The sequence below is a fragment of the Notamacropus eugenii genome, chromosome 1 (assembly GCF_028372415.1).
Source record: "Notamacropus eugenii isolate mMacEug1 chromosome 1, mMacEug1.pri_v2, whole genome shotgun sequence".
Taxonomy (NCBI): domain Eukaryota; kingdom Metazoa; phylum Chordata; class Mammalia; order Diprotodontia; family Macropodidae; genus Notamacropus; species Notamacropus eugenii.
In genome coordinates, this window is record NC_092872.1 from 229,316,151 (window position 1) to 229,343,513 (window position 27,363).

General features: G+C 40.3%; 1 protein-coding gene across 2 annotated transcripts in view; it reads right to left on the bottom strand.

The window, feature by feature from the left end:
• Positions 1-27,363, bottom strand: part of LOC140517113 (signal-regulatory protein beta-2-like) — a 33,677-nt gene that overhangs the window by 2,315 nt on the left and 3,999 nt on the right. Inside the window, exons 2-6 of one of the 2 annotated variants that reach the window (XM_072628022.1) lie at positions 14,182-14,505; positions 12,038-12,361; positions 6,499-6,603; positions 4,690-4,711; positions 3,763-3,799 (exon numbers count right to left, since the gene is read on the bottom strand). In XM_072628022.1, the coding sequence (XP_072484123.1) occupies positions 3,763-3,799; positions 4,690-4,711; positions 6,499-6,603; positions 12,038-12,361; positions 14,182-14,505 (812 nt within the window). The remainder of the gene's footprint in view (positions 1-3,762; positions 3,800-4,689; positions 4,712-6,498; positions 6,604-12,037; positions 12,362-14,181; positions 14,506-27,363) is intronic. The other variant, XM_072628023.1, reaches the window with a different exon arrangement.

The window sequence follows — 27,363 nt, forward strand, 5'->3', positions numbered from 1 at the left end:
GAAGGGAGGAGGAATTAGGTGCATCTTATTGGTGAAGCCAAAATCTACATGGATAAGGGATGTAAGTGTACATAAAAAACAAAGCATGCTGCCTTCCTCTCAGGGATGCCTCATTCAATGACCTAGGACATTGGAAGAGATGGTATCCAATTAGAAAATTTAAACGACTCATCCAACATCACATACATATTGATTATCAAAGGTAGGATTGAACCCAGGTCCTTTGACTCCAAAGTCAGCATTCTTTCCACTTTGCCACAATGTTAGATCTCATCTGGCTCTGGGCATCCTGGGATTTATGTCCTATAAGTCTGTGGGCCCAGGTGGGAAGAAGAGTCAAAGAACCCCCAGTTTCAGAAGAATCACAAAAGAAAACCGTCTCTTTCTCTGACTTGTTGCTCCAACATCGGCATTCACACTAGGATAGTTGTGAACCGTGAATAGTCTCTCAGCCCACACTCCTACCAGCCAGAGGAAGATCATAGAATACCTGGAAATTCCTTGAATCTCCTTCACTCCTTTTGCCAAGTCTTCCCTTTGCAACTTCTCCTTCTTGACCCTTTCTTCTTGACCTTTGGTCCTCTCCTCCACCTCCCCATCCTCTATCTGTTAGGGACCCAGGCTTTTCTACCTCTAACTGGGAGACACAAACTACTGTGGATTTCTTCACCCAATGTCAAAGTGCTAAACCCTAGGGCAGGTTCTTGTCTGGTCCTTAGGAAAGCTGGGACCAGGACCCTGACTCTACCTTTTTGTGTGACTTAGTCATCCCCTAAGATCACAGATCATAACAATTTGAGCTGGCAGGGTCTCAGAAGTCACATAGTTCAAGCCCCCTTTATTACAGATGAAGAAATTGAGGCCCATGGAGGTGGATTGTTTTGCCCAAGGTCACAAGTCACAACTTCTCTGGGCTCTCATTCTATGGAATGAGTGCCATGATAGGGCCTATGCTTCCCTTCTAAGGGTGAATTAATTAATATTCACTCTTTGAGGCGTCATATAATCAGTCAACAAGTGATTGTTAAGTGCCCATTTTGTGCCAAGCTCTGTGACAGTTATGGGGAATATAAAGACCAAAAGGAAGCAGTCCCTGCCCTCAAGAGCTTTCATTCTATTAGAGGAGACACCATGTCAATGTATCAACACACCCACACGTATGCATGATAAATGCAAAATAAATTCAAGGTAATAGGAGAGGGACATGGGGAATCAAGAAAGGCTCAATGTAGAAGGCGGTGCTCGAGCAGAATCTCTTAAAGATAGGAAGTTTCTACAAAGTGAAGGATGATGAGGAAGTGCATTCCAGTCTTGTGGGGTGGTCAATTCAAAGGCATGGAGACAGATGGAGCCCGACATGGGCAAAGCTACAAAAACGATAGTTTGGCTGGCCTATAGAATGTAAGACAAAGAGTCACTTTTGATGAACTGAAAGATTAAGGTTATAAAGGACTACAAAAACTCACCCACCACCTGTATGACCATGAGTAAGTCATTTTTCCTCTCCTGGCTTCAGTTTGGAGCTTTAGAAAATGAGATGGTGGAATTAGGTGATCTAAGATCATTTCCAGCTCTAAATCCTATGATCTGTGGTGCTCCAGACTTTCAGAGCCCAATGATAGTGACTGTGTAAAAGCCATTCCCAATGACCAAACTTTCCAAGCTCCTGAAAAAATATTCCAAGTACTTTACTAAGGTTTTTGGAGAATGTCACTGAAATAACATAAAAGCTTCCACTTTAGTGGAAGGAGCTGGATTTCTCTGTAGCCATGGGTGTTATCCTGGAACTGGATCAGAGACCAGGATGTCCACGAGTTTTATTGATATAGAGACCAGGGTGGGTGACTTTTCAGACCCTTTGAGCTGCATTTACTCATCAGTCCTGTTGAGTAAGGCTCTTATTGAAAGGTAAACATGAGATTCCTACGGATTCCTATTCGGTGTTAACTGAAGTCATGGATGCAACTGGGATCACTGGGGTTGATTCTATTTCCATCTGGACTCTGCCCTGAAGGGAGCTAAGTGGAGACACAAGAAATAATGAAACAAGCTGTAATTAAGTAATGAAACAGGGAGGAAGGAAGAAGAGGAGGGGAGGAAGGAGGAAGAAAGAAGAGAGGGAGCAGACTGGGTAGGAGAAAGCAAGATGGACCCCTTGGTAGAGCAGAATAAAATGTGGATTGGTAATCTGGAGATCTGGTTTCAAGTCCTGGCTCTGCCACTGCTGCACAGCATGAATTTGGGCAATCACTGTCCCTCCCTATGACCTAATTTCCTCATCTACAAAAATAAAAAAAATCAGTCAATTGATAGGTAAATTAACAAAAGGAAAAATAAGTAAATGAATAGATAATTGAATGAATGAATGAATAAAAAGGTGTTAGAATAGATGGTCTTTAAAGTTACCTCTAAGGGCAACTAAGTGACACAGTAGATAGAGTGATGAACTTGAATTCAAATCTGAGTTCAGATACCAGCTGTGTGACCCTGGGCAAGTCACTTAACTCTGTCTTCCTCAATTGCCTCATCTGTCAAATGAACTGGAGAATGAAGTGGCAAATCACTCCAAGTCTCTTTGCCAAGAAAACCCCAAATGGGTTCACAAAGAATCTAATAGGAGTAATTCACAAAACAACAAGATTACCTCTGCCTCTGACATTTTATGCCTTTTTTTTTTTTGTAAAAAGGGGACATTTGGCTGGATCAGTGGAAGTACATGAAGGGGAAAGGACTTCAAAAAAGTCATACACCAAGTCAGTGGAGAACTTATATTTAAATCCAGGTCTACTGACTCCCAATTCAGTGGATGTTTCCAGAATGAAAATCGCTATATATAATGAGAGGTTACTAAGTGCTGAATAATCAAGTCCATTTTAATAACTAAGTGGTCATGTAGTATCAAGAACTGATCAGAATCAATTAATACTTAAATGTGAACTATTATTATTTTCAGGAAAGGTTTTTCTGGCGGTTGTAGGTTTTTGAGAGAAGGGATATGGATGCATCAGGAGACAGACTTGTGGGGAAAGATAGAAAGATATGGATATTGATAGATTTCAATAGATAATCTATATAGATATCTATAAAGATAGATAAATAGATATATAGATAGGAAGATGAATGGACATGAACTCATTGGGTATCCAGGTAATATCATAGACTCATAGAAGTAGGGCTAGAAGGGACCATAGAAATCATCTAGTAGGTGGTGGAGACTTGGACGTTATTTCCTTCTGGGACTTAGTTCTTTCATCTGAAAAATGAGGTTGTTGAACTGAGTGACCACTAAGGACCCTCTTAGTCTGATAGTCTATGCTCTAAGGTTTCTCCTAGCTGTGACGTCCTGGTCTATGACATTTTAGCCTAGTCTGTGATGTATTGGCCTATGACACATTCTTTATAGGAGACACAGGAACATGTTCCTTCAGACTAATTGCATTTTTCCTCTCTGATATTCTGCCTCCTCCGGGAAGATTTCCCTGACTTCACTTTACCTGGCCCTAGTTTCATCTGCAGTTAAACTCCTTAACTTCTGAAGTCTGTTGCTTCACAAATATTGTAAATCTTACATAGATCGGTATTCATATATGTTCCTCTTTCTCTTCTTGATTGGACTTAAAAACTCCCTGAGGGGACAGACTATGTCTTTTCTCTCCCCTAAGAATACTTAGTGCAGGATTGTGTTCAAAGCAGGTGCTCAACAGTTGCTTAATGACTGACTCCATCCCTGCCTTTCATGGGGCATCCCAGTCCAGCCCTTACCTCTCTCTGTGATTGGTTCTTCTTTGAGGATTCTGACCTAAAGTAAAGAAGAAAGAAGATGCAGCCTAGTCCAAAATAAAGTTAATTTCCCTGACCTGTCACTTCTGGGGGTGGTGGGGACCAGGGAAGGCATTTTTGCACCAACTCGTGGTATGTGAAGCAGTAAAGTACAGTGACAAGAGCCCCAGAGTGAGGAGACCTGGGTTGTATTCCCAACTCTGCCACTGAATTGCCCTAGTAGCTTGAACATGTCACTTAATTTCTTAGGTTGCAGTTTCTTCTTCTATAACATGGGCACAATGATCACTACACAAAAGATTAGGAAACAGACATAGGCTATCAGAGTTGGGAGGAACTTTCAGCACAGGTCATAGAATGTCAGAGCTGGAAGGTCCCATGGAAGACAGTAAACTGATTTTACAGAGGAAGACGCTGAAGCTCAGAAAGGGGTAAAGGTCACATAGCCAGCCAATGACTGGGTGATTAGAATACGTATTTTTTATGCCCATTATCATTCTTTGACTACTACTTGTCATTTCCTTTCATCTAAGAATGTTTCATATTTTAAACTGGGGATGTTTGTTTCTTTGCTCTTTTGTTCCAGGGACAGATGACCTCCCATCATGGCTTAAGTGAAAAGGTAACGTTTGGTTTCTTTTCTTGAGAATGAGGAGACACAATGAGAAGGTAGGAATTCCCCATCTGCATCTTTGTGAGGTAGGGTTGGGCCTTCTGAGGACCTAGCATGAAGGAGTTTGTGTGAAGGCTGAGGGTGTTGAGGCTTTGGGTCAAGGATTTAGAAAAATGTGTTAGAAAATTATCTAGGCCCAGTGGCAGAAACTTGCTCCTGGAAAGAAGTCAGGTACTTGAAGGAGAAAGCAAATTCTGTTTTGGGTAGGGCATCATCCAGAGGGAGGACATACAAACCTGTCCAAACATGGGATTGGACCTGGATAGAGAAAAGGAAAAGGCACAAGATTAGGTTTTTGGCCCAAGCCAGTGTCAGCTTTGCTGTAGAACCCTTTGGGGAATGGAAAAGTGTGATGGTAGAGGTTGGGCCCAAGCTTTGGAGCACCCTGCATTCTAGTACTCCTCCTAAAGAGAATCATGGGTAGGGACCCTGGGAGGCTGCAACCCTAGCTGGTAGTAGAAAAATTCCAAATATACCCCTAGGCTCCTATACATACATTCACCCAGTGATCCTCCACCTCCAGGACTAGGATGAGCTCTCTGATTATATATCCTTCCCATGAAGCCTAGGCCACACTATTCTCCATAACTCTTTTCTACTTTAGAACTATGCTTGTATGCCAATTCCACAGGTTTACATATATCTTGGGGGTTGGAAACTAAGAAATAAAACACAGTGGGATTTCCCCACGACTCCTGCATGATAATACCATTTTAAGGTTTGCAGAGCACTTTACAAATATTATCTCATTTGATTTTTACAACATACCTTGGGAAGTAGGTGCTTTTAAAATTCTCACTTTATAGATGAGGAAACTGAGGGCAGGAAGTATTAAGTGACTTGCCCAGGGTCACACAACTACTAAATGTCTGATGCTGGGTTAAAACACAGGTCTTCCTCATTCTGAATACAGAGGGTTATTCATTGTACTACCCAGCTGCCTCATAGACACTTGCCTTCCTTTAGAGAACTAACATGTAGGAGAAAAGAAAGAGCCCTCTAGACAAGAATCAGAAGACTTGGGGTTGAATTTTAGGACTGCAAACAGGGCCTTAGCTTCCTTTTTTAAAAAAAAATAAGGAAGTTTGCCTAGATGATCTATAGACTGTTTCCAGCTCTTCCATTTTATGTTCTATGTGTCCCTGCAAGTTGACATTATAAGTCCTAGGTAACTTTATCTAGACACAGTGGGACAGAGTAGCTAGAATGCTGGCAACCTGTTAGTCCCAATGACCTAAGTTGTAATCCCATCTTGGACATTTATTATTTAGGCCGTCGTGGACAAGGCAGCCTGTCAGAGGGCCTCACTTTTCTCATCTGTAAAATGGGGATAATCTTTGCACAATTCTCCTCTCACTGGGATGTTGTGAATGAACTTTTGCTTCTGTGATGCTTAGAGGCTATCACAGCTTTACAGCTGCAAGGAACCTTTAAAGTTGTTTAGCCTCCTCATTTTACAGATGAGGGTATGGAGGCAGAGAGAGATTCAGGCATTTATTCAAGGTCACACGCATAGCAAATTGCAGAGCCGGACTTTGAAACCATGCCTTCTTTTTTTTAAATGCTATTTCCCCACAATTATATGTAGTCATAATTTTTAGCATTCATTTTTACAAGATTTTGAGTTCCAAATTTTTCTCCCTCCCTCCAAATCCATGTCTTCTGACACAAATCTGGCATCTTCCACAGCACCACAATGAGATGGTAGGTGTCCAGGTGGTCTAATGGATCAAGAGTTGTCCTTGACATTTGGAAAACCTGGGTTGGCACCCTGCCTCTGCCAATTCCTAACTGTGGAATCCTGGGCTGGTAAATCGGGCCCCAGAGCTGTAAACAGCAGAGAAGGTGCTGTTTGGGCTTAATAGAAGACAACCCTCAGAGTTCCTACATGCAGAGTCATCTCCCAAAAGTTAGTGGATTTTCCCAGATGAGAGGAGTCACTCCATGTTCAGCAGTGCTGTGTTCTCCCTCTCACCTCTACCTCCACTCACAACCTTTCATCCCCAATATCAAACTTTCTGGGGACCTAGAAAATCAGTTGTCACCTTTCCATTTCTTGAAGTAGCAGCAGAGGACTGAGAGGATGAGGATGAGGGACACGGATCCAGCTGTAGCAGCTATGAGGACAGCCGATGAACTTTGGCTTTGTGCTGCAGTGGGAGGTAGAGAATAGTCAGTTGTCAAGCATTTGTAAAGTGCCTACTATGTGCCTGGTACTGTGGATGCACGTTCAATAAAAAAAGGAAGTCCCTGGCCTCAAGGTAATTACCTTCTAATGAGTGAAGACCATGATTAACAGTGGAGGGGGCAGGCAGGAGATGTGAGTGTGTGTGTGTCTGTGTGTGTGTGTGTGTGTGTGTGTGTGTGTGTGTGTTTAGATTGATCCCATGCAGCCTAGTGAGAAATAAAGAAATGAAATACATTGAAGGTACTTTGGATACTTTTGGAAACCCAGACCTCCTAGGTCTATTTTAGGCTGTATGGATTCATTCATTCATTCAGTGCCTATTCTGTTAGGCTCTTACCTCAGAATATAAAGATTAAAACCAAAATAGTCCCTACCTTCAAGAAGCCTAAATTCTGTTACAGGAAGCAACAACATTTATGTAAAACATTAAGTGCAAATTATATTTAAAGTCATTTCAGGGGGTGGATGGTAGCAACCAAAAAGTTCAGAACCAGGAGAACATTATAGACAGTAACAGTCACAGTGTTCATCACTGTTTCTGATACACTTAGTTTTTCACAGCAATTCAAGGACCTAAAACATTCCCAAAGGACTGTTAATGCCAAATGCCATCCACATCCAGAGAAAGAACGATCCAATCGGAATGCAGAATGAAGCACACTCTTGTCTTGTCTCTTGTGTTATGTTTTGGTTTGCTTTGCTTTTTCTCATGGTTTCTACCATTCATTTTAACTCTATGCAACATGACTAATGTGAAAATGCATTTAATAAGAATGTATGTGGAAGATGGCGGAGTAGACAGACGCACATACGCTAGCTCTGAACCCACAGCCCATAAAATATCTGTAAAAAAGGACTGCCAACAAATTCTGGAGCAGCAGAAGCCACAGAACAATGGAGCTGAGGAGATTTCTGTTCCAGAGAGCCCTGAAAACCTCTTGCAAAAGGTCCTTCGCGCTGCGGACCCGGAGCCAGCCAAGCACAGCCTTGCCTGGGCCACACAGTGCCGAGAGGAGCAGATCCGAGCGAGCTTCAGGGACGGAGTCTCCAGTGGCCGCACGGGTCCCTCCACCCACAAGTGACGGGGGTCGGAGAGGGTCTCTTTGGTGGGTCAAGAGGGGAGCGGGTACCCCCGTAACTCAGGCCCCCTCAGGAGGCAGCAGCTGTGGTGGGAGCAGACAGGGGCTTCCCAAGCAGGCAGGAGCCCTGATCCATTGTTGAAGGTCTCTGCATAAACCCCCTGAGGGAACTGAGCCCTTGAGGCGGCCCTGCCCTGACCTGAGCACCTGAACTTAATCTCACACTGAATAGCAGCCCTGCCCCCGCCAAAAGCCTTGAGGCTGGGAAGCAGCATTTGAATCTCAGACCCCAAGTGCTGGCTGGGCGGATCTGGAGGCCAAGTGGGTGTGAAGTGAATATTCAGAAGTCAAGTCACTGTCTGGGAAAATGCCCAGAAAAGGGAAAAAAAATAAGACTATAGAAGGTTACTTTCTTGGGGAACAGGTATTTCCTCCCTTCCTTTCTGATGAGGAAGAACAATGCTTACCATCAGGGAAAGACACAGAAGTCAAGGCTTCTGTATCCCAGCCCAATCAATGGGCTCAGGCCATGGAAGAACTCAAAAAGGATTTTGAAAATCAAGTTAGAGAGGTGGAGGAAAAACTGGGAAGAGCAATGAGAGACATGCAAGCGAAGCATGAAAAACAAGTAAACACCCTGCTAAAGGGGACCCAAAAAAATGCTGAAGAAAATAACACCCTGAAAAATAGGCTAACTCAACTGGCAAAAGAGGTTCAAAAAGCCAATAAGGAAAAGAATGCTTTCAAAAGCAGAATTAGCCAAATGGAAAAAGAGGTTCAAAAGCTCACTGAAGGAAATAGTTCTTTCAAAATTAGAATGGAACAGATGGAGGCCAATGACTTTATGAGAAACCAAGAAATCACAAAACAAAACCAAAAGAATGAGAAAATGGAAGATAATGTGAAATATCTCACTGGAAAAACAACTGACCTGGAAATAGATCCAGGAGAGACAATTTAAAAATTATGGGACTACCTGAAAGCCATGATCAAAAAAAGAGCCTAGACATCATCTTTCATGAAATTATCAAGGAAAATTGCCCTGAGATTCTAGAACCAGAGGGTAAAATAAGTATTCAAGGAATCCACAGAACACCGCCTGAAAGAGATCCAAAAAGAGAAACTCCTAGGAACATTGTGGCCAAATTCCAGAGTTCCCAGATCAAGGAGAAAATATTGCAAGCAGCTAGAAAGAAACAATTCAAGTATTGTGGAAATACAATCAGGATAACACAAGATCTAGCAGCTTCTACATTAAGGGATCAAAGGGTGTGGAATAGGATATTCCAGAAGTCAAATGAACTAGGACTAAAACCAAGAATCACCTACCCAGCAAAACTGAGTATAATACTTCAGGGGAAAAATTAGTCTTTCAATGAAATAGAGGACTTTCAAGCATTCTTGATGAAAAGACCAGAGCTGAAAAGAAAATTTGACTTTCAAACACAAGAATGAAGAGAAGCATGAAAATGTAAACAGCAAAGAGAAGTCATAAGGGACTTATAAAAGTTGAACTGTTTACATTCCTACATGGAAAGACAATATTTGTAACTCTTGAGACTATTCAGTATCTGGGTACTGGATGGGATTACATACACACACACACACACACACACACACACACATGCACATGCACACGTGCACACACATAAAGACAGAGTGCACAGAGTGAATTGAAGAGGATGGGATCATATCTTAAAAAAATGAAATCAAGCAGTGAGAGAGAAATATATTGGGAGGAGAAAGGGAGAAATGGAATGGGGCAAATTATCTCTCATAAAAGAGGCAAGCAAAAGACTTTTTAGTGGAGGGAAAAAGAGGGAAGGTGAGAGAAAAACATGAAGTTTACTCTCATCACATTCGACTAAAGGAAGGAATAAAATGCACACTCATTTTGGTATGAAAACCTCTCTTACAATACAGGAAAGTGGAGGATAAAGGGATAAGCAGGGTGGGGGGGATGATGGAAGGGAGGGAATGGGGAGGAGGGAGCAATTTGAGGTCGACACTCATGGGAAGGGCCAGGATCAAAGGAGAGAATAGAAAGAATGGGGGGCAGGATAGAATGGAGGGAAATATAGTTAGTCTTATACAACACTACTATTAACGGAAGTCATCTGCAAAACTACACAGATATGGCCTATTTTGAATTGCTTGCTTTCCAAAGAGAAGGGTTGGGGAGGGAGGGATGAAGAGAAGTTGGAACTCAAAGTTTTAGGAACAACTGTCGAGTACTGTTTTTGCTACTAGGAAATAAGAAATACGGGTAAAGGGGTATAGAAAGTTATTTGGCCCTACAGGACAAAAGAGAAGAAGGAGACAACGGCAGAGAGGGATGATAGAAGAGAGAGCAGATTGGTGATGGGGGCAATTGGAATGCTTGGTGTTTTGGGGTGGAGGGAGGGGACAAGGGGGGAGAAAATTTGGAACCCAAAATTTTGTGAAAATGAATGTTAAAAGTTAAATTAATTAATTAAAAAAAAAAAGAATGTATGTGTAGAACCCATGTAAGATTGGATGCCATCTTGGGGAGGGAGGAAGAGAAAATTTAAAACTTATGGAAGTGACTGTTGAAAACTGAAAATACATAAATTAACTTTAAAAAAAGAAATGATGACTGTGATGGAGCCAGAAAACATGGGAACATCTACAGGATGTGATGAAAGAAGAGCTGAGAAAACAATGTTTTTTTACACAATAATCACAATATAAATAGAAAGAAGAACAGGAAGAAAAACCACTAAACTGAATGTGGTGAAATCGTAACGACTAAGATTGGTCCCAAAGCAGAGACATGAGGAGGCACCTCCTTTCTGTGCAGAAGTTGGGGTTTATGGGGGTAGGACACCGTTATGTTGCTTCATGTTGATTCTTTTTCTTCTTTATTTTAAAGAGTGGCTCTTTGGGAGGGGAGGAGAAATGACACAAAAATAGGAGAAAACATTTTTAAAAAGAGTAAAGGGACAACCAGACCATTTGTTAGGTGCTGGTGCAGAGGATGTTTATCTGTAAGACTGGGGTTTGACCTGATGACTTGAAGGTGTCTTAGCTTCCATGATTCTTTGACCTTTTTCCAGGATCCAGAAGGGACAGCCAGGAAGCTAAAGGGATAGCAAGAAATATCTAGAAGAGCTCCTTGCCAGAGAGGGTGGGAAGCCAACTGCACCCACCCCCATCCCCAACCCCAGAATGGATGGTACAGAAAGCAGAGTGATTCCTAGAACAACCCTACATGGCTTCCGTGGACTCAACTCCAATCTCGTCTTCTTCAGGAGACCTTTCCCTGTCTTCCCATTGCTCATGGCTCTACTTCCCATTTATACTAGGATATGTAGATCTTGTATATGCATAATTGTTTGTGGGCTGTCTCCTCATTAGAATGTGAACTCCTTAAGGCTAGGGGCTGGTGTTTTAGCCTTTCAAAGTATCCCCAGTGTCCACTACATGCCACACATGGCACTTACATCAGTAAGTGATTCATAAGTGCTTGCTGACTGAATGACTGGGTAGTGACAAGAAGAATTCCCAGGAAGGGAAGCTGGGATCTGGAATCTGTGGAGCAGAAGAACTCATAGATCACAGGAGACCATAGGATTCAGAGTAGTAAGGGATCTTAGAGGTGATCTAGTACACCCCGAGGCCCAGAAAGGATGAAGTGTCTTAAGAGTCACAGAACTTCAATACTGGAAGAGTCCTAACAAGAATACAGGAAGGATCTGTGTCAGGATAGATGATTCCTGGTGTGTGAATTCCCTCCTCCAACCATCCTTTAACTTAGTAGACTAAGATTTACTAGTGTGCTAAGTCCTATTACCTGAAGCACATGGAGGTAGAGAAGGTTGCGCAGAGTCACATACCTAAGATGTATCAGAAGTAGAATCTGAATCCAAGTTTTCTTGAGTCCAGTGGCAACACTCTTTGTCCACTACACAATCTAGGTAATGAAGTAGATGAAGTGCTGAACCTGGAGTCAAGAGGGACTAAATTCAAATCCACCTGAGACTTACTAGCTGTGTGACCCTGGGTCAGTCACTTAATCTTGATCTGCCTCAGTTTCCTCATCTCTAAAATGAGGGCCATAATAGTAGCTATATCCCAGGGCTGTTGTGAGAATCAAATAAGATAATATTTATAAAGCACTTGGCACATTATCTGGTACATAGTAGGCTCTTCCTAGATATTAGTTGCCTCCCCCTCTCCCTTTCCCAGAGTCATACAGGTAGAAAATAACAGAGCTAGGTTTGGGATGTTGGTCTCCTAGTCCAGATCTGTTGCTCTTTCCCTGTACTCCTTTGCCTTTCACTGCTTTGTACTTACCTACGATGAGGTGGGTCCCACCCCCAGAGGCGAATTCACTTTCAGGGCTTTTCTTGAACTTGATGCAGTAGTAGACTCCTTCATCCTGGCTAGTGATGTTGCTGATGCGGATGTCCAAGATTTGTTTTGTGTTATTCACCTTTTGGACCCGGGAGTAAGACCCTGTGTCACTGTAGATGAGCTCCCTATTAGGCCCAGTCCCCTTAAACCACTTTACTGGCCCAGCAGGGAGGTCAGTTTTTGATCTGCATTCCAGTACTGCTGAACCTCCAATGGTTGCTCTCACAAGGCTTGAGGGCTGCTCTATGGACACGATCTGAGTATCTGAGAAAAAATAATCCAAGGGAGATTAGCTTGGAAAACAGAGGGTGGGGAAGAAGAGGGGCATGGTTTTCTATTTCATTTTAGAGGTGGCTGTAGTACTGCTGAGAGCTTTGGCTGAGGAATCAGGAGACTAGGGTTAGAGTCTGGACTCTCCAACCACTGATCAGGTCAGCAGTATGGAAAACAGGAAAGAGGGCTAGATTTTAAAGAGAAAAGGGTCCTGGGTTTGAGTCTCAGCGGTGCCATCTACTGTCATGGTCACCTAGGGCAAGTCATCATACCTATTTAGGCCTCTGGGCTATATTCCTCATTTGCAAAAATTCCTTCCCAATTCTAACTCTATGATCTCATGCTTTGATTAAATACCTGCTCTGAGGACAATGAGACCATTTTTTAGGTGCTGGTACAGAGGGCGTTTATCTATAAGGTTGGGGTTTGACCAGATGGCTTTAAGGTGTCTTTCAACTCTTAGCTTCCACGATTCTTTGATCTTTTCCCGGGGTCCAGAAAGGACAGCCAGTAAGCTAAAGGGACAGCAAGAAATATCTAGAAGAGCTCCTTGCAAGGGAGGGTGGGAAGCCAACAAGACCCACCAGCACCCCTACCCCCCAAAATGGATGGTACAGAAAGCAAAGTGATTCCTAACACAACCCTATATGGCTTGTGTGGACTCAACTCCAATCCCACCTTTTTCAGGAAGCCTTTCACTGTCTTCCCACTGCTCATGCTTTCTTTCTGACTCTACTTCCCATTTATACATGGATGTGTAGATCTTGTTGAGAGAGAGAGAGAGAGAGAGAGGGAGAGAGAGAGAGAGAGAGAGAGAGAGAGAGAGAGAGAGAGAGAGAGAATTGTTTATGGGCTGTCTCCCCATTAGAATGTGAACTCCTTGAGGTTAGAGCCTGGTGTTTTAGCTTTTCAAAGTGTCCCCAGTGTCCACTACATGCCATGCACACAGTAAGTGCTTCATAAATGCTTGCTGACTGAATGACTGAATAGTGGCAGGAGGTAGAATTCCCAGGAAGAGGAGCTGGGATCTGGAGTCTGTGGAGCAGAAGAACTCATAGATCATAGGAGATCATAGTAGTAAGCAATCTTGGAGGTGATCTATTATGCTTCTTCATTTTACAGATCAGCAAACTGAGGACAAGAAAAGGATTACGTGTCTCAGAGTCACAGAACTTCAATACTGGAAGAGTCCTAAGAAGAATACAGGAAGGATCTGTGTCAGGATAGAAGATTCCTGGTGTGTGAATTCCCTCCTGTAATCATCCTTTAACTTAGTAGACTAAGATTAATTAGTCTGCTAAGTCCTATTACCTGAAGCACATGGAAGTAGAGAAGGTTGCGCAGAGTCACATACCTAAGATGTATCAGAGGTAGAATTTGAATCCAAGTCTTCTTGAGTCCATTGGCAACACTCTTTGTCCACTACACTAGCTAGGTGGTGCAGTAGATAAAGTGATGGGCCTGGAGTCAAGAGAGACTAAATTCAAATCCACCTGAGACTTACTAGCTGTGTGACCCTGGGTCAGTCACTTAATCTTGGTCTGTCTCACTTTCCTCATCTCTAAAATGAGGGTAATAATAGTAGCTATATTTCAGGACTATTGTGAGAATCAAATAAGATAATATTTATAAAGCACTTGGCACATTGTCTGGTACATAGTAGGCTCTTCTCAGACATTAGTTCCCGCCCCCCCCTTTCCCGGAGTCATACAGGTAGAAAATAGCAGAGCTATGTTTGAGATGTTCGTCTCCTAGTCCAGATCTGTTACTCTTTTCCTGTACTCCTTTGCCTTTCACTGCTTTGTACTTACCTACGATGAGGTGGGTCCCACCCCCAGAGGCGAATTCACTTTCAGGGCTTTTCTTGAACTTGATGCAGTAGTAGACTCCTTCATCCTGGCTAGTGATGTTGCTGATGCGGATGTCCAAGATTTGTTTTATGTTATTCACCTTTTGGACCCGGGAGTAAGACCCTGTGTCACTGTAGATGAGCTCCCTATTAGGCCCAGTCCCCTTAAACCACTTTACTGGCCCAGCAGGGAGGTCAGTTTTTGATCTGCATTCCAGTACTGCTGAACCTCCAATGGTTGCTCTCACAAGGCTTGAGGGCTGCTCTATGGACACGTTCTGAGTATCTGAGAAAAAACAAAATCCAAGGGAGATTAGCTTGGAAAACAGAGGGTGGGGAAGAAGAGGGGCATGGTTTTCTATTTCATTTTAGAGGTGGCTGTAGTACTGCTGAGAGCTTTGACTGAGGAATCAGGAGACTAGGGTTAAAGTCTGGAGTCTCCAACCACTGACCAGGTCAGCAGTATGGAAAAGAAGAAAGAGGGCTGGTTTTAAAGAGAAAAGGGTCCTGGGTTTGAGTCTCAGCGGTGCCATCTACTGTCATGGTCACCTAGGGCAAGTCATCATACCTATTTAGGCCTCTGGGCTATATTCCTCATTTGCAAAAAATCCTTCCCAGTTCTAACTCTATGATCTCATGCTTTGGTTAAGTACCTGCTCTGAGGTTTCGTGTTTTCATCTATGAAATGGATACATTTGGTTCAGGCCCTCTTAAATTCCTGTCTAGTTCTGAACTTTCATGTCCTATATCTTCATGTTCCTTCCAGCTCTGGCATTCTATGCTCTAATGTGTATTCTAGCTATAACACTAATTCTAAAAGCATCAGATAAACCTAAAATTCTTTGCTTCCATGGCAGGCCCATCAGAATTGTCAGTTCTCTCTCAGAGACTTTGCCAGTTTTAATATCAGATCCCTTACGGAGAAAAGGACTTGGTGATTCTTTGAGGCCTGGGTTTGGAGCTGTCTGAGGCTGGACATAAGCTCTCCCTCTATGATGAACAAGGAAAGTTGACAAACTTGTCCTGCTTTCTTCTGCAGTTAGAGCCATCACAAGAGGGAAATGATTTCCACAGAGATTCTTCTTTCAGACTCTGAACTGGGATGACCTCTGGCAGCCTAGACTTGCCTTCTCCCTTTTTCTGTCTCTTTCTATACTTGGACCACATGGTTACTAAGATGCCTCCTGATGGTCTGCAAACTAAAGTCACTACTAAGTAAACAAAGAATACTTACAAATCCTTCCCAATGGTTAAATATTTGAGCCACAGAAGGTCAGAGATTTGAAAGGTCCCTAGAACACAGAATTTCAGGTCTGGAAGAAGTCATAGAACACAGAATGTCCAGTTGGGAGCAGCAGTAGAACAGAATATCCGAGTTGAATGGGGCCTTACAATGTGGAAAGTCAGGCTGGAAGAGGCCTTAGGAAATGGAATATCAGGCCTAAAGTTCCTCTGGAACATAATGTTACAATTCATAGACACTCTATAGATCCAACTCCCTAACTTTCCAAAGCAGGAAACCAAGGCCCACTGAGAAAATGACTTGCTCTAAGTGATAACCCTAGCTCCCTACTAGACCTAGCAACCTACAAATTTGTATTTCTTCCATTAATAGCACAGAACATTGAAGAGTCACAGAATTTCATAACTGTAAGGTTCCTAAGAAACATACATGAAGAATCTGCTTCAGGAGAAGAAACTCCTGGTATGTAAACTCTCTCTAGCAACCAGTGCTCCTAAATATCAAAGGCAGAATTTGAATCCAGATGTTCCTGACTCCAATCCCAGCAGGCTCTATCCACTACACCAAGGGACCTATGAGAAGTAGGAATTAAAATCTATTTATAGACCACATTCCTATGGTGCTTAAAGTTTGCAAAGAGCTTCCCTCTCATCAATGGTATGAAGTAGGGATTTTATTATTACCCTCACCTTAGAGATGAGAAAACTGAAACACAGAGAAGGAAAGTGAATTAACCACAGTTACATAGCTAGAAGGATCAACTAATCAATCAGTATTTATTAAATACCTTCTGTATGCCAGACACTGTGCTGAGTGCTGGAGCAGAGGTTGGCCTGGAGTGGCAAAACTATCTTATAATCAATTACTGGAGTTGTAATAAAAGGAAAAAAGAAGTAAGCAAGCAGGCCTTTCTTTTATTTTTACCATTCATTTTTCAAAATTTTGAATTTCAAATTCTCTCCTTCCTCTCCTCCACTCATTGAGAAGCAAGTTATATGATTCTCATTATACATGTGGAGTCATGTAGAACATATTTCCATATATATGCCATGTTGGAAAATAAAAGACAAAATGAGAATAAAGAAAGAAAATGGAATTACGTATTCTTCAGTCTGTACTCAGGGTTCATCACTTCTCTCTGTGGAGGTGAGTCCTTTGGAATTGTCTTGGATCTGTGTATTGGTCAAAGTAGCTAAGTCTTTCACAGTTGACCATTGTTACAACATTGCTATTATTGAGTATAACATTATTCTGGTTCTGCTCATTCCACTTTGCATCAGTTCCTATAAATTTTTTGAACTTTTTCTAAAATCATCCTACTAGTCATTTCTCATCACACAATGGAATTCTGTCATAGTCCTATACCATAACTTGTTCAGCACTTCCCCAATTGATGGACATACCTTCAATTTCTAATTCTTCTCCTGCACTAAAAGAACTGATATAATTTTTTTTGATTGATAGTAGCTCCCCTGTAATTGTAATGGCAATCCAAATACATTCCCATTGTATCAAGTAACTGAAATAAGATTGTCATTCAAATTTTGTCTTACTGCTAACTTTATAATATTGTTCATTCATTATTTTTTTGTACAAAAGAAAATGGTCTGCTTCATTCTGCAATCCAATTTCATAGTTCTTTCTCTGGATATGGAAGCTGGTTTGCCTCAAAAGTCCATTGAGAATTTTTTAGATCTTTGCAGTGCTATGAAAGACTAAGTCTACCAGAGAAATTCCTCCCACACTGTGGTTGTTGCTGTGTACAAAGGTCTCCTGGTTCTGCTCCTTTCATTCAGCATCAATTCATATAGGTATTTCCAGGCCTCCCTGAAGTCTTCCTGTTCATCATTTCTTATAGCACAATAATATTCCATTACATTCATGTACCACAACTTGTTCAGCCATTCCCCAGTTGATGGACATCCCTTTGATTTCTAGTTTTTGGCCACCACAAGGAGAGATGGAATAAATATATTTGCACATATGGAACCCTTTCCCATTTTTATGATCTCTTTGGGATACTGTCCTAGAAGCGATATTGCTGGGTCAAATGGTATGCACACTTTTGTAGCCCTAAGGGCATAGTTTCAAATTGCTCTCCAGAATGGTTGGATCAGCTCACAGGTCCACCAACAATGAATTAGTGTTCCATCTCTCCCACATCTTCTCCAACATTTATCATCTTCCTGTTTTGTCATGCTAGCCAATCTGATAGGTGTGATGTGGTACCTCAGAGTTGTTTTGACTTACATCTCTCCAATCAATAGTACTTTAGAGCATTTTTTCATATGACTATAGATGGCTTTAATTTCTTCTTCTGAAAACTGCCTGTTCATGTCCTTTGACTATTTATCAACTGGGGAGTGACTTGTATTCTTGTACATTTGACTCAGTTCTCTATATATTTTAGAAATGAGGCTTTTATCTTAGACACTAGTTGCAAAAATTCTTTCCAAGTTTTCTGCTTCCTTTGTAATCTTGGTTGAATTGGATTTGTTTGTACAAAAACTTTACAATTTAATGTAATCAAAATTATTCATTTTGCACTTCATAATGTTTTCTGTCTCTTCTTTGGTCAAAAATTTCTCCATTCTCCTAAAATCTAACAAACACACTATTCCTTGTTCCACTAATGTGTTTATAGTATCAATTTTTATACCTAGATCATGTACCCATTTGGACTTTATTCTTGTGTATAGTGTCAGGCATTCATCTATTCGCAGTTTCTGCCACACTATTATTCAGTTTTCCCAGCAATTTTTGTCAAACAGTGAGTTCTTATCCCAGAAGCATGGGTTTATCAAACAGTAGATTGCTGTTGACTATCGTGTCTTGAGTACCTGATCTATTCCACTGGTCTACCCCTCTGTTTCTTAGCCAGTACCAAGTGGTTTTGATGATTGCTCCTTCATAATATAATTGGAGATCTGGTAGGGCTAGGCCACCTTCCCAGCATTTCTTTTCCTTAGTTCCCTTGATATTCTGAACCTTTTGTTCTTCCGGATGAATTCTAATATTATTTTTTCAAGCTCTAGAAAATATTTATCTGGCAGTTTGATTGGTATGGCACTGAATAAGTAAATTAATTTAAGTGGAATTGACATTTTTATTATATTAGTTCAGCCTACCCACGGGCAACAGATGTTTTTACACTTCCTTAGACCTGACTTTATTTGTGCGAAAAGTGTTTTGTAATTGTGTTCATATAGTCCCTGGGTTTGTTTCAGCAGGTAGACTCCCAGATATTTTATAGTGTGGACTTTAACTTTAAATGGGATTTCTCTTTGCTGTTGGACTGTGTTAGTAATATATAGAAATGTAGATGATTTATGTGGGTTTATTTTGTAACCTGCAACATTGCCAAAGTTGCTTATTATTTCAAGTATTTTTTTTATTTGATTCCCCAGGATTCTCTAAGGATATCATCATATCATCTGCAAAGAGTAATGACTTAGCTGCATTTTTGCCTATTCTAATTCCTTCCATTTCTTTTTCTTCTCTTATTGCTAGTACCATATTGAATGTCTTTTTTCACCCCTGATTTTATTGGAAATTCATCTAGATTATCCCCATTACATATAATGCTTACTGAAGGTTTTAGGTAGATACTGATTATTATTTTATGGAAAGTTCAATTTATTCCTATGTTCTCCAGTGTTTTCAATAGGAATGGGTGTTGTATATTGTCAAAAGTTTTTTTCTGTGTCTATTGAGATAATCATGTGGTTTCTGGTAGTTTTGTTGATGATATGATCAATCATGCTAATAGTTTTCCTAATACTGAACCAGCCCTTAATTCCTGTTATAAATCCTACCTAATCATAATGTATTATTCTCATGATAAGTTGCTGTTGTCCTTTTGCTAAAATCTTATTTACAATTTTTGCATCTATATTCATTAGAGAGATTGGTCTACAATTTTCTTTCTCTGTTTGGGTTCTTCCTGGTTTAGGTATTGGAACCACATTTGTATCATGAAAAGAATTTAGTAGGACTCCTTCTTCCCCAATTTTCCCACATAGTCTATATACTGTTGCAATTAACTGTTCTTTAAATGTTTGAAAGAATTCACTTCTAAGTCCATCTGGTCCTGGAGATTTTTTCCTAGGGAGTTTATTGAAGGCTTGGTCAATTTCTTTTTCTGAGATGGGGCTATGTAAGTATTCAACTACCTCTTCTGTTAATCTGGGTAATTTATATTTTTTAAGAATAATCATCCATCTCATTTAGATTGTTGAATTTATGGGCATAAAGTTGGGCAAAGTAATTTCTAATTATTGTTTTAAGTTCCTCCCCATTGGAGGTGAGTTCACTCTTGTCATTTTTTATTTGATAATTTGGTTTTCTTTCTTTTTTTTAAATGAAATTGACAAGAGGTCTATCAATTTTATTTTAAAATTTTTTATATTTTATTTTTTTATATTTTATTTACATAAAATATAAATATTATATTTATTTATGTAAAATTTTTTCTATTTTAAAATTATATCAATTTTTAAATAAAATCAACTCAGTTTTATTTATTAGTTCAATAGTTTTCTTAAATTCAATTTTATTAATCTCTCCTTTGGTTTTCAGTACTTCTAAATTGGTATTTACTTGTGGATTTTCAGTTTGTTCTTTTTCTAGCTTTTTCAGCTGCATGCCCAATTAATTTATCTCCTCTTTCTTTATTTTATTCGTGTAGGCAGTCAAAGATATACCTTTCCCTAAGAATTACTTTCGCAGTATCCCTTAAGATTTGATGAGTTGTCCCATTATTGTCATTCTCTTGAGTGAAGTTGTTAATTGTTTCTATGATTTGTTGTTTAACCCAGTCATTCTTTAGGATCAGATTATGTAGTTTCCAATTAATTTTTGGTCTCTCTTTCCCTGACCTTTTATTGCATATAATTTTATTGCATTATGATCTGAGAAGGATGCATTCACTATCTATGCCTTTCTGGACTGTATGGTGAGGTTTCTATGCTCCAGTGTATCGTCAATTTTTGTATATATGCCATGTACCACTGAGGAAAGTATATTCCTTTCTATCCCCATTAAATTTTCTCCAGAAATTTACCATATCTACCTTATCCAGAGTTTTATTTACCTCCTTAACTTCTTTCTTGTTTATTTTGAGGTTAGATTTATCAAGTTCAGAGAGGTGGAGGTGGAGGTCCTCCACTAGTATAGTTTTGCTGTCTATTTCTTCCTGTAACTCCCTCAACTTCTCCTCTAAGAATTCGGATGCCATACCACTTGGAGCATATATGTTTAGTAATGAAATTGCTTCATTGTCTATGGTGTATTTTAGCAGGATATAGTTTCCTTCCTTATCTCTTTTGATTAGATCTATTTCTGCTTTTGCTTTGTCTGAGATTAGAATTGCTTTTTTTACATCAACTGAAGCACAATATATTCTGATCCAACCTTTTACATTTACCCTGTGTGTATGCCCCCATTTCAAATGTGTTTCTTGTAAACAATATATTGTTGGATTGTGGGTTTTAATCCTTTCTGCTTTCTGTCTCCATTTTATGGGAGAGTTCATCCAATTCACATTCACAGTTTTGATTACTATCTGTGTCTTTTTCCTCTTTCCCCCTGTTTGTGCTTTTAGATCTCCCTTCTCCCTTCCCCTCCACAAGAGAGTTTAAATTTTTGACCATCACCTCCTTCAGTCTTCCCTCCCTTCTTTCTTCCCTTTGCCTTTTAATCCCTTTTTCCCTTACTACTTCTTCCCTTCCTTTTAGTCTCCCCTCCCTTTTCTTTGCCCTTCCCCTACTACTGCCTATAGAGCTAGTTATATTTCTATACTTACTTCAGTTTGTTGTTCCCTCTTTGAACCAAATCAGATAAGTGTACCTTTCAAACAATGCTTATCTCACTCCCCTCTTCTCCTCTATTGCAAAATATTTTTGTACTTCTTCCTGGGATGTAATTTACCTTTCTCTGCCTCCTCCTTTTCACATCTCCCATTACAATCCTTTTGCGCACTTAAATCACATTTTTACCATGACATAATTTACCTTATACCTCCTCCCTCTATCTCTGTATATCCCTCTTATAAATCATAATAAATATATACTTCTAAAGATTAACAAGTATCATCTTCTCCTGTAGGGAAGTAAACAGTTTGCCCATAATGAATAACAAGTTTTTCTCCCTGTTTACCTTTTTATGCCTCTCTTGTGACCTTGTTTGAAGACCAAATTTTCTATTGAGCTCTGGTCTTTTCATCAGGAAGGTCCAGAAACCCCTTATTTCATTGAATGTCCATCTTCTTGCCTGAAATATTATGCTCAACTTTGTTGGGTAATTGATCTTTGTTTGTAGTCCCAGTTCTTTGCCTTACAGTATATCATATAATGTCAAAGCTGCCAGGTCCTGTGTGATCCTGACTGTAGCTCCTCAATATCGTATTGTCTGGCTGTCTGTAGGATTTTCTCCTTCACTTGATAGCTCTGGAATTTGGCAGTGATATTCCTTGGTGTTTTTAGTTTGGGATCCCTTTCAGTGGATTCTTTTGATGACTATTTTGCCCTCTGGATCTAGGACTTCTGGGAAACTTTCCTTAGTGATTTCTTGGAAGATATTATCCAGTCTCCTTTTTTCATCATGGCTTTCTGGTAGACCAGTAATTCTTAGATTTTTCTCTCCAGGATGTATTTTCTAGATCAGTTGTTTTTCCAACTAGATATTTTACATTTTCTTCTATCTTTTTGTAGCGGGACGAGTTAGAGCCGACCCCTATCCATTTTCAGGACGCCACACTGAGAGCCTGCCTAGATAACCTAGGGGCTTGTCAGTAGGGGTGGAACTAGATGGATTCAGGAGGAAGGGTCTCGTCCTTGTTTGCAACGTGGCAGTTCTTTGTCCTGGCTCCGGATGTCCAGTGGAGAAGACACCCATATAAGGAAAGGTGATAGGTGATAGGTTCAATGTAAAAGGTGATAGGTGATAGGTTCTACGTAGGGCTTAGGAATGTACTTAGGAATGTACGTAGGTAAAACTATAAATGTATGTGCTTTAGAGGAATAAAACGGAGTCTTCACCATCTTTGTCTCCCGCCCCATTTCATTACTCACGAGATCAAGGCCTCTTGCTGGACAAGAGCCTTGGGTCGGGGTTAGGGGTTCCCGTAAGTGGTCTAGGGGACCCCAACATCTTTTCATTCTTTAGATTCTGCTTGACTGATTCTTGATATCTCATAGAGTCATTAGTTTCTACTTGCCCAATTCTAATTTTTATCAAATCGTTTTCTTCAGTTAACTTTTGCATCTCCTTTTCCATTTGTCAAATTGTTCCTTTTAAGGAGTTATTTTCTCCAGTTAGTTTTTGTACTTCCTTTTCCATTTTTCCAATATTCCTTTTAAATTCTTCTGTGATTGCTTTTTGCGTATTTTTAAAATCATTGACCAGTTTTTCTTCTATTTTTCTAACTTGGAATTAAAATCCTTCTTCAGCTCCTCAAAGAATCCTCTTTGGGCTTGTGACCAGTTCATATTCCCTTCTGAAGCTTCAGATGGGTGTACAGTCTCAATGCTGACCTCTGGTATTTGTATTTTGGTCTTTGTCCCCATAGAAAGATTCTATGGTCTTTTCTTTTCTGCTTTGCTTCTTACTCATGATGATCATCCTTTTCCTGGCTTTTAAAGTAGATCTCTGCTTCTGGGGCACAAAGGGCTCTGTCCCTCAGTTCTTGTGCCTTGAACTTGAAGCTTTGTGTGTTGTGTCCTCTAGTTTTTTCAGCTAGAAGCTAAAATGTTGCAGCCTACCTGGTGCTGAGCTGGCTGGTTTGAGAAAGCAGAGGCCAGTTGAAGTCTTTCTGTGTTTCTCCAGAGCTGCCCTGGAGCTAGCTAAGTTAAATTGGGGGGAGTGATGTTCTGGCTACAGCAGGTCTCTTCCACTGAGCCAGCGCATAGGCAAGCTCAGCAGTAGTGATCCCATCTGTGCTAGTGTCTTCCTGATTCCCCTGGGGTGCTGAGGTAACCCTGGGGTCTTGGTGTTGGCAGTTGCAGGCTCCACCCCCCTGAAGCTCCAAGTCTTCTCCCAGTTTGCTTAAGTGGTGCTGTCTGGGACATCTCCAGTCCTGTACTGGTCCCCTTCAGCCACAGCAAGAGGGACCCTCCTTAGCAATTTTTCTAGCCTCATATGCTAAGAGATTGTTTACTCCTTCAGCTGATCCCACTGTTCCAGGATTATTCCTGGGGAAATATTGTGTGGGTCTTTCAAGGTCAACAAAGCGAGGGGGAGAGCATTTACCGATCACTCCACCATCTTGGCTCCCAGAAGTTCAAGTAGGTGACTTATAGACATTTAATCTGTGGGCTGATAGTCTCAGGAGCAGGCACTGCAAATGACTGGGGTTCCATGGCCCTCACTCACTCAGTTCTGTTGGACTCCTGTCCTGGGCTGATATGCCTGAGATTCCACAGTACACCCACTGCCTCAGAACATACAGGGTTTCCTGCTTGGCCCTGCCACAGTGGGGATGACTCTGGTACTGGTATAGTCTGTGCCCTGGGTCTGCTATAAATATTTTTGTACATAAAGGTTCTTTTCCTTTTTGTTTTTTATTTCTTTGAGAAATAGATGTATTAGTGCTCTTGCTAAATCGAAGAACATGTACAGTTTTATAGTTCTTCGGGCATAATTTCAAAATATTCTCTGGAATGATTGGATCAGTTCACGACTCCAACAACAGGTAATTTATGTCCCAATTTTCCCACACCCCCTCCAACCATTCTCATTTTCCTTTTCTGAAATATTAGTCAATCTGATATGTGTGACATGGTACCTCAGAGTTGCATTTTTCTAATCAATAGAAATTTAGAGCATTTTTTTCATATAGCTATAGATAGCCTTGGTTTCTTCTTCTGAAAAGTATTTACTCATATCCTTTGACCATTTATCAATTGGGGAATTGTTCTTATTTTTACAAATTTGTCTCACTTCCCTATGTATTAGAGAAAAATTAATTCCAGTACTACATAAACTATTTAGCAAAAAGGGGAAAGAAGAAGTTCTACTAAATTCCTTTTATGTCACAATTATGGTGCTGATACCCACGTTAGGAAAAGCCAAAACAGAGAAAGAAAAGTATAGACCAATTTCCCTAATAAGTATTGATGCAAAAAAGTTAAATAAAATATTAGCAAAGGGATTACAGCAACTTATCACAAGGATAATACACTACAACCAGGTGGGATTTATACTAGGAATGCAGTGCTGGCTTAATACTAGGAAAACTATCAGTCTAATTCACCATATCCATAACAAAATTAATAGCAGTCATATGATTACCTCAATAGATGCAGGAAAAGCTTTTTAACAAAATACAGCACCTATTCCTATTAAAAACACTAGAGAGCATAAGAATAAATAGCATTTTTTAAAAATGATAGGTAGTATCTATCTAAAACTATCAGCAAGCATTATATGTAATTGGGATAAGCTAGAAGCCTTTCCGATAAGATCAGAGTGAAACAAAAACGCCCATTATCACCACTGTTATTCAATATTACACTAGAAATGCTAGCTTTAACAATAAGTCAAGAAAAATGGAAATAATTAGAATAGGCCACGAGGAAACAAAACTATCATTCTTTGCAGACAATATACATAAAGAATCCTAGACAATCAGCTAAAAAACTGTTCAAAATCATTGGCAACTTAAGCAAAGCTTCAGGATATAAAACAAACCCACACAACTCATCAGTATTTCTCTATATTACTAACAAAGCTCAGCAGCAAGAAATAGAGAGAGAAATTCCATTTAAAACAACTGTAGACAGAAGATGGCAGAGCAAAGGTAGCAGTTCTCCTGAGCTCTCCCCAAAACCCTTCAAACACCTTTAAATAATTCTATAAAACAATTCCTGGAGCAGCAGAACCCACAGAAGGATGGGGTCAAGTAATTTTTCTAGCCAAAGACAACTTAGAAGATCTGCAGGAAAGGTCTATTGCACCTGGGTGAGAGTGTAGCACAGGCTGTGCCAGCAGAGCCCCAGGTCCAGCAAACCAAGAACAGGCCTTGGAAGCCATAGTATCAGTAGCATTAGCAGCTCCTTCCAGTGTTCTCATCCTACAGATGGTAGGGAGGTTGAACAACTGGTCAGTAGGAGATTATAGGGATCTCTTTGCAAGCACTAAGGCAGGACTCTGTTGCTTTCTCCATACTTAGATCTGGATCACAGTCCTGGATAGCATTTCCAGGGTGATGAGGAGCACTAGCACACCAGAGTGTGAGACCACAGTTGACTGGAGACCCTCCTCACAGTTGCGTGGCAGAAAAGAGTGCCTGCAGTCACTCACAGACAAGAGCACAGGCCAGAAGAGTAGTAATCAAACTTCTCTTTGGATCATATCACCTTGGAATAACTGAAAACTTACAGATCCTCAGAAATGTCTCTAAAAACAGCTGCACAAAACCCCTGAAGCTTGGGAGAGTGAGCTTTCCACTCTGGAAGAAGAGCCCTCCTCTAATGAAGAGTTAAAAGCTAAGACATAGGCTGAGAAAATAAGCAAACAACAGGAAAAATAATCTTGAACATTAAAAGTTACAAAGAAGATGAAAACACACGTTCAGAAGAAGATAAAAAAAGTCAAAACTCCTACATTCAAAGCTGTAGGACAAATATCAATTAGTCTCAGGCCATGAAAGAGTTCAAAAATAATTTTGAAAATTAAGTGAGAGAGGTAGAGAAAATTGGGAAGAGAAATGAGAGTGTTGCAAGAAAATCATGAATAAAGAGTCATCAGCTTGGTAAAGAAGAAACAGAAAAATACTGAATAAAGTAAGGCCTTAAAAAAATCAGACTAGGCCAAATGGTAAAAGAGGTACAAAAATTCACTTAAAAACCAAACAAACCACAACTCCTTAAGTAGAATTGGGTAAGTTGAAGCTAATGACTTTATGAGAAATCAAGAAACCATAAAAGAACCTAAACAATGGAAAAATAGAAGGCAGTGTAAAATATCTCCTTAGAGAAACAACTGACCTGGAAAATAGATCCAGGAGAGATAATTTAAGAAATTATTGAAGTACCTGAAAGTCATGATTTAAAAAAAGAGCTTATACATCATCTTTGAAGAAATTATGAAGGAAAATTCCCATGATATTTGAGAATGAGTGGTAAAATAGAAATTGAAAGAATCTAAATCACCTCCAGAAAGAAACCCCCAAATGAAAACTCCCAGGAAGATTATAGCCAAATTTCAGAGCCCCCAAGTCAAGGAGAAAATATTGCAAGCAGACAGTGAAACAATTCAAGTATTTTAGAGTCACAGTCAGGATAACACAAGATTTAGCAGCTTCCACATTAAAAGATCAGAATGGGTTAGGATATGATATTCCAGAAGGCAAAGGGGTGAGTATTAGAACCAAAAATCAACTACTCAGCAAAACTGAGTATTATCCTTTGGGGGGAAAGGGGAATGGACATTCAATGAAATAGAAGATCTTCAAACATTCTTTTTACCTCCTTAACCTCTTTCTTGTTTATTTATCAAGTTCAGAGAGGGGGAGGTTGAGGTTCCCCACTAGTATAGTTTTGCTGTCAATTTCTTCCTTCAACCCCCCCAAACTCTCCTCTAAGAATTTGGATGCTATATCACTTGCAGCATACATATTTAGTAATGATATTGCTTCATTGTCTATGGTGCCTCTTAGCAGGATACAGTTTCCATCCTTATCTCTTTTGATTAGATCTATTTCCGCTTTTGCTTTGTCTGATATTAGGTTTGCTACTCCTGCTTTTTTTTTACATCAGCTGAAGCACAATATAGTCTGCTCCAACCTTTGACCTTCATCCTGTGTGTATCCCCCCATTTCAAATGTGTTTCTTGTAAACAACATATTGTTGGATTATGGCTTTTAATCCATTGTGCTGTCTCTGTTTTATGGGAGAGTTCATT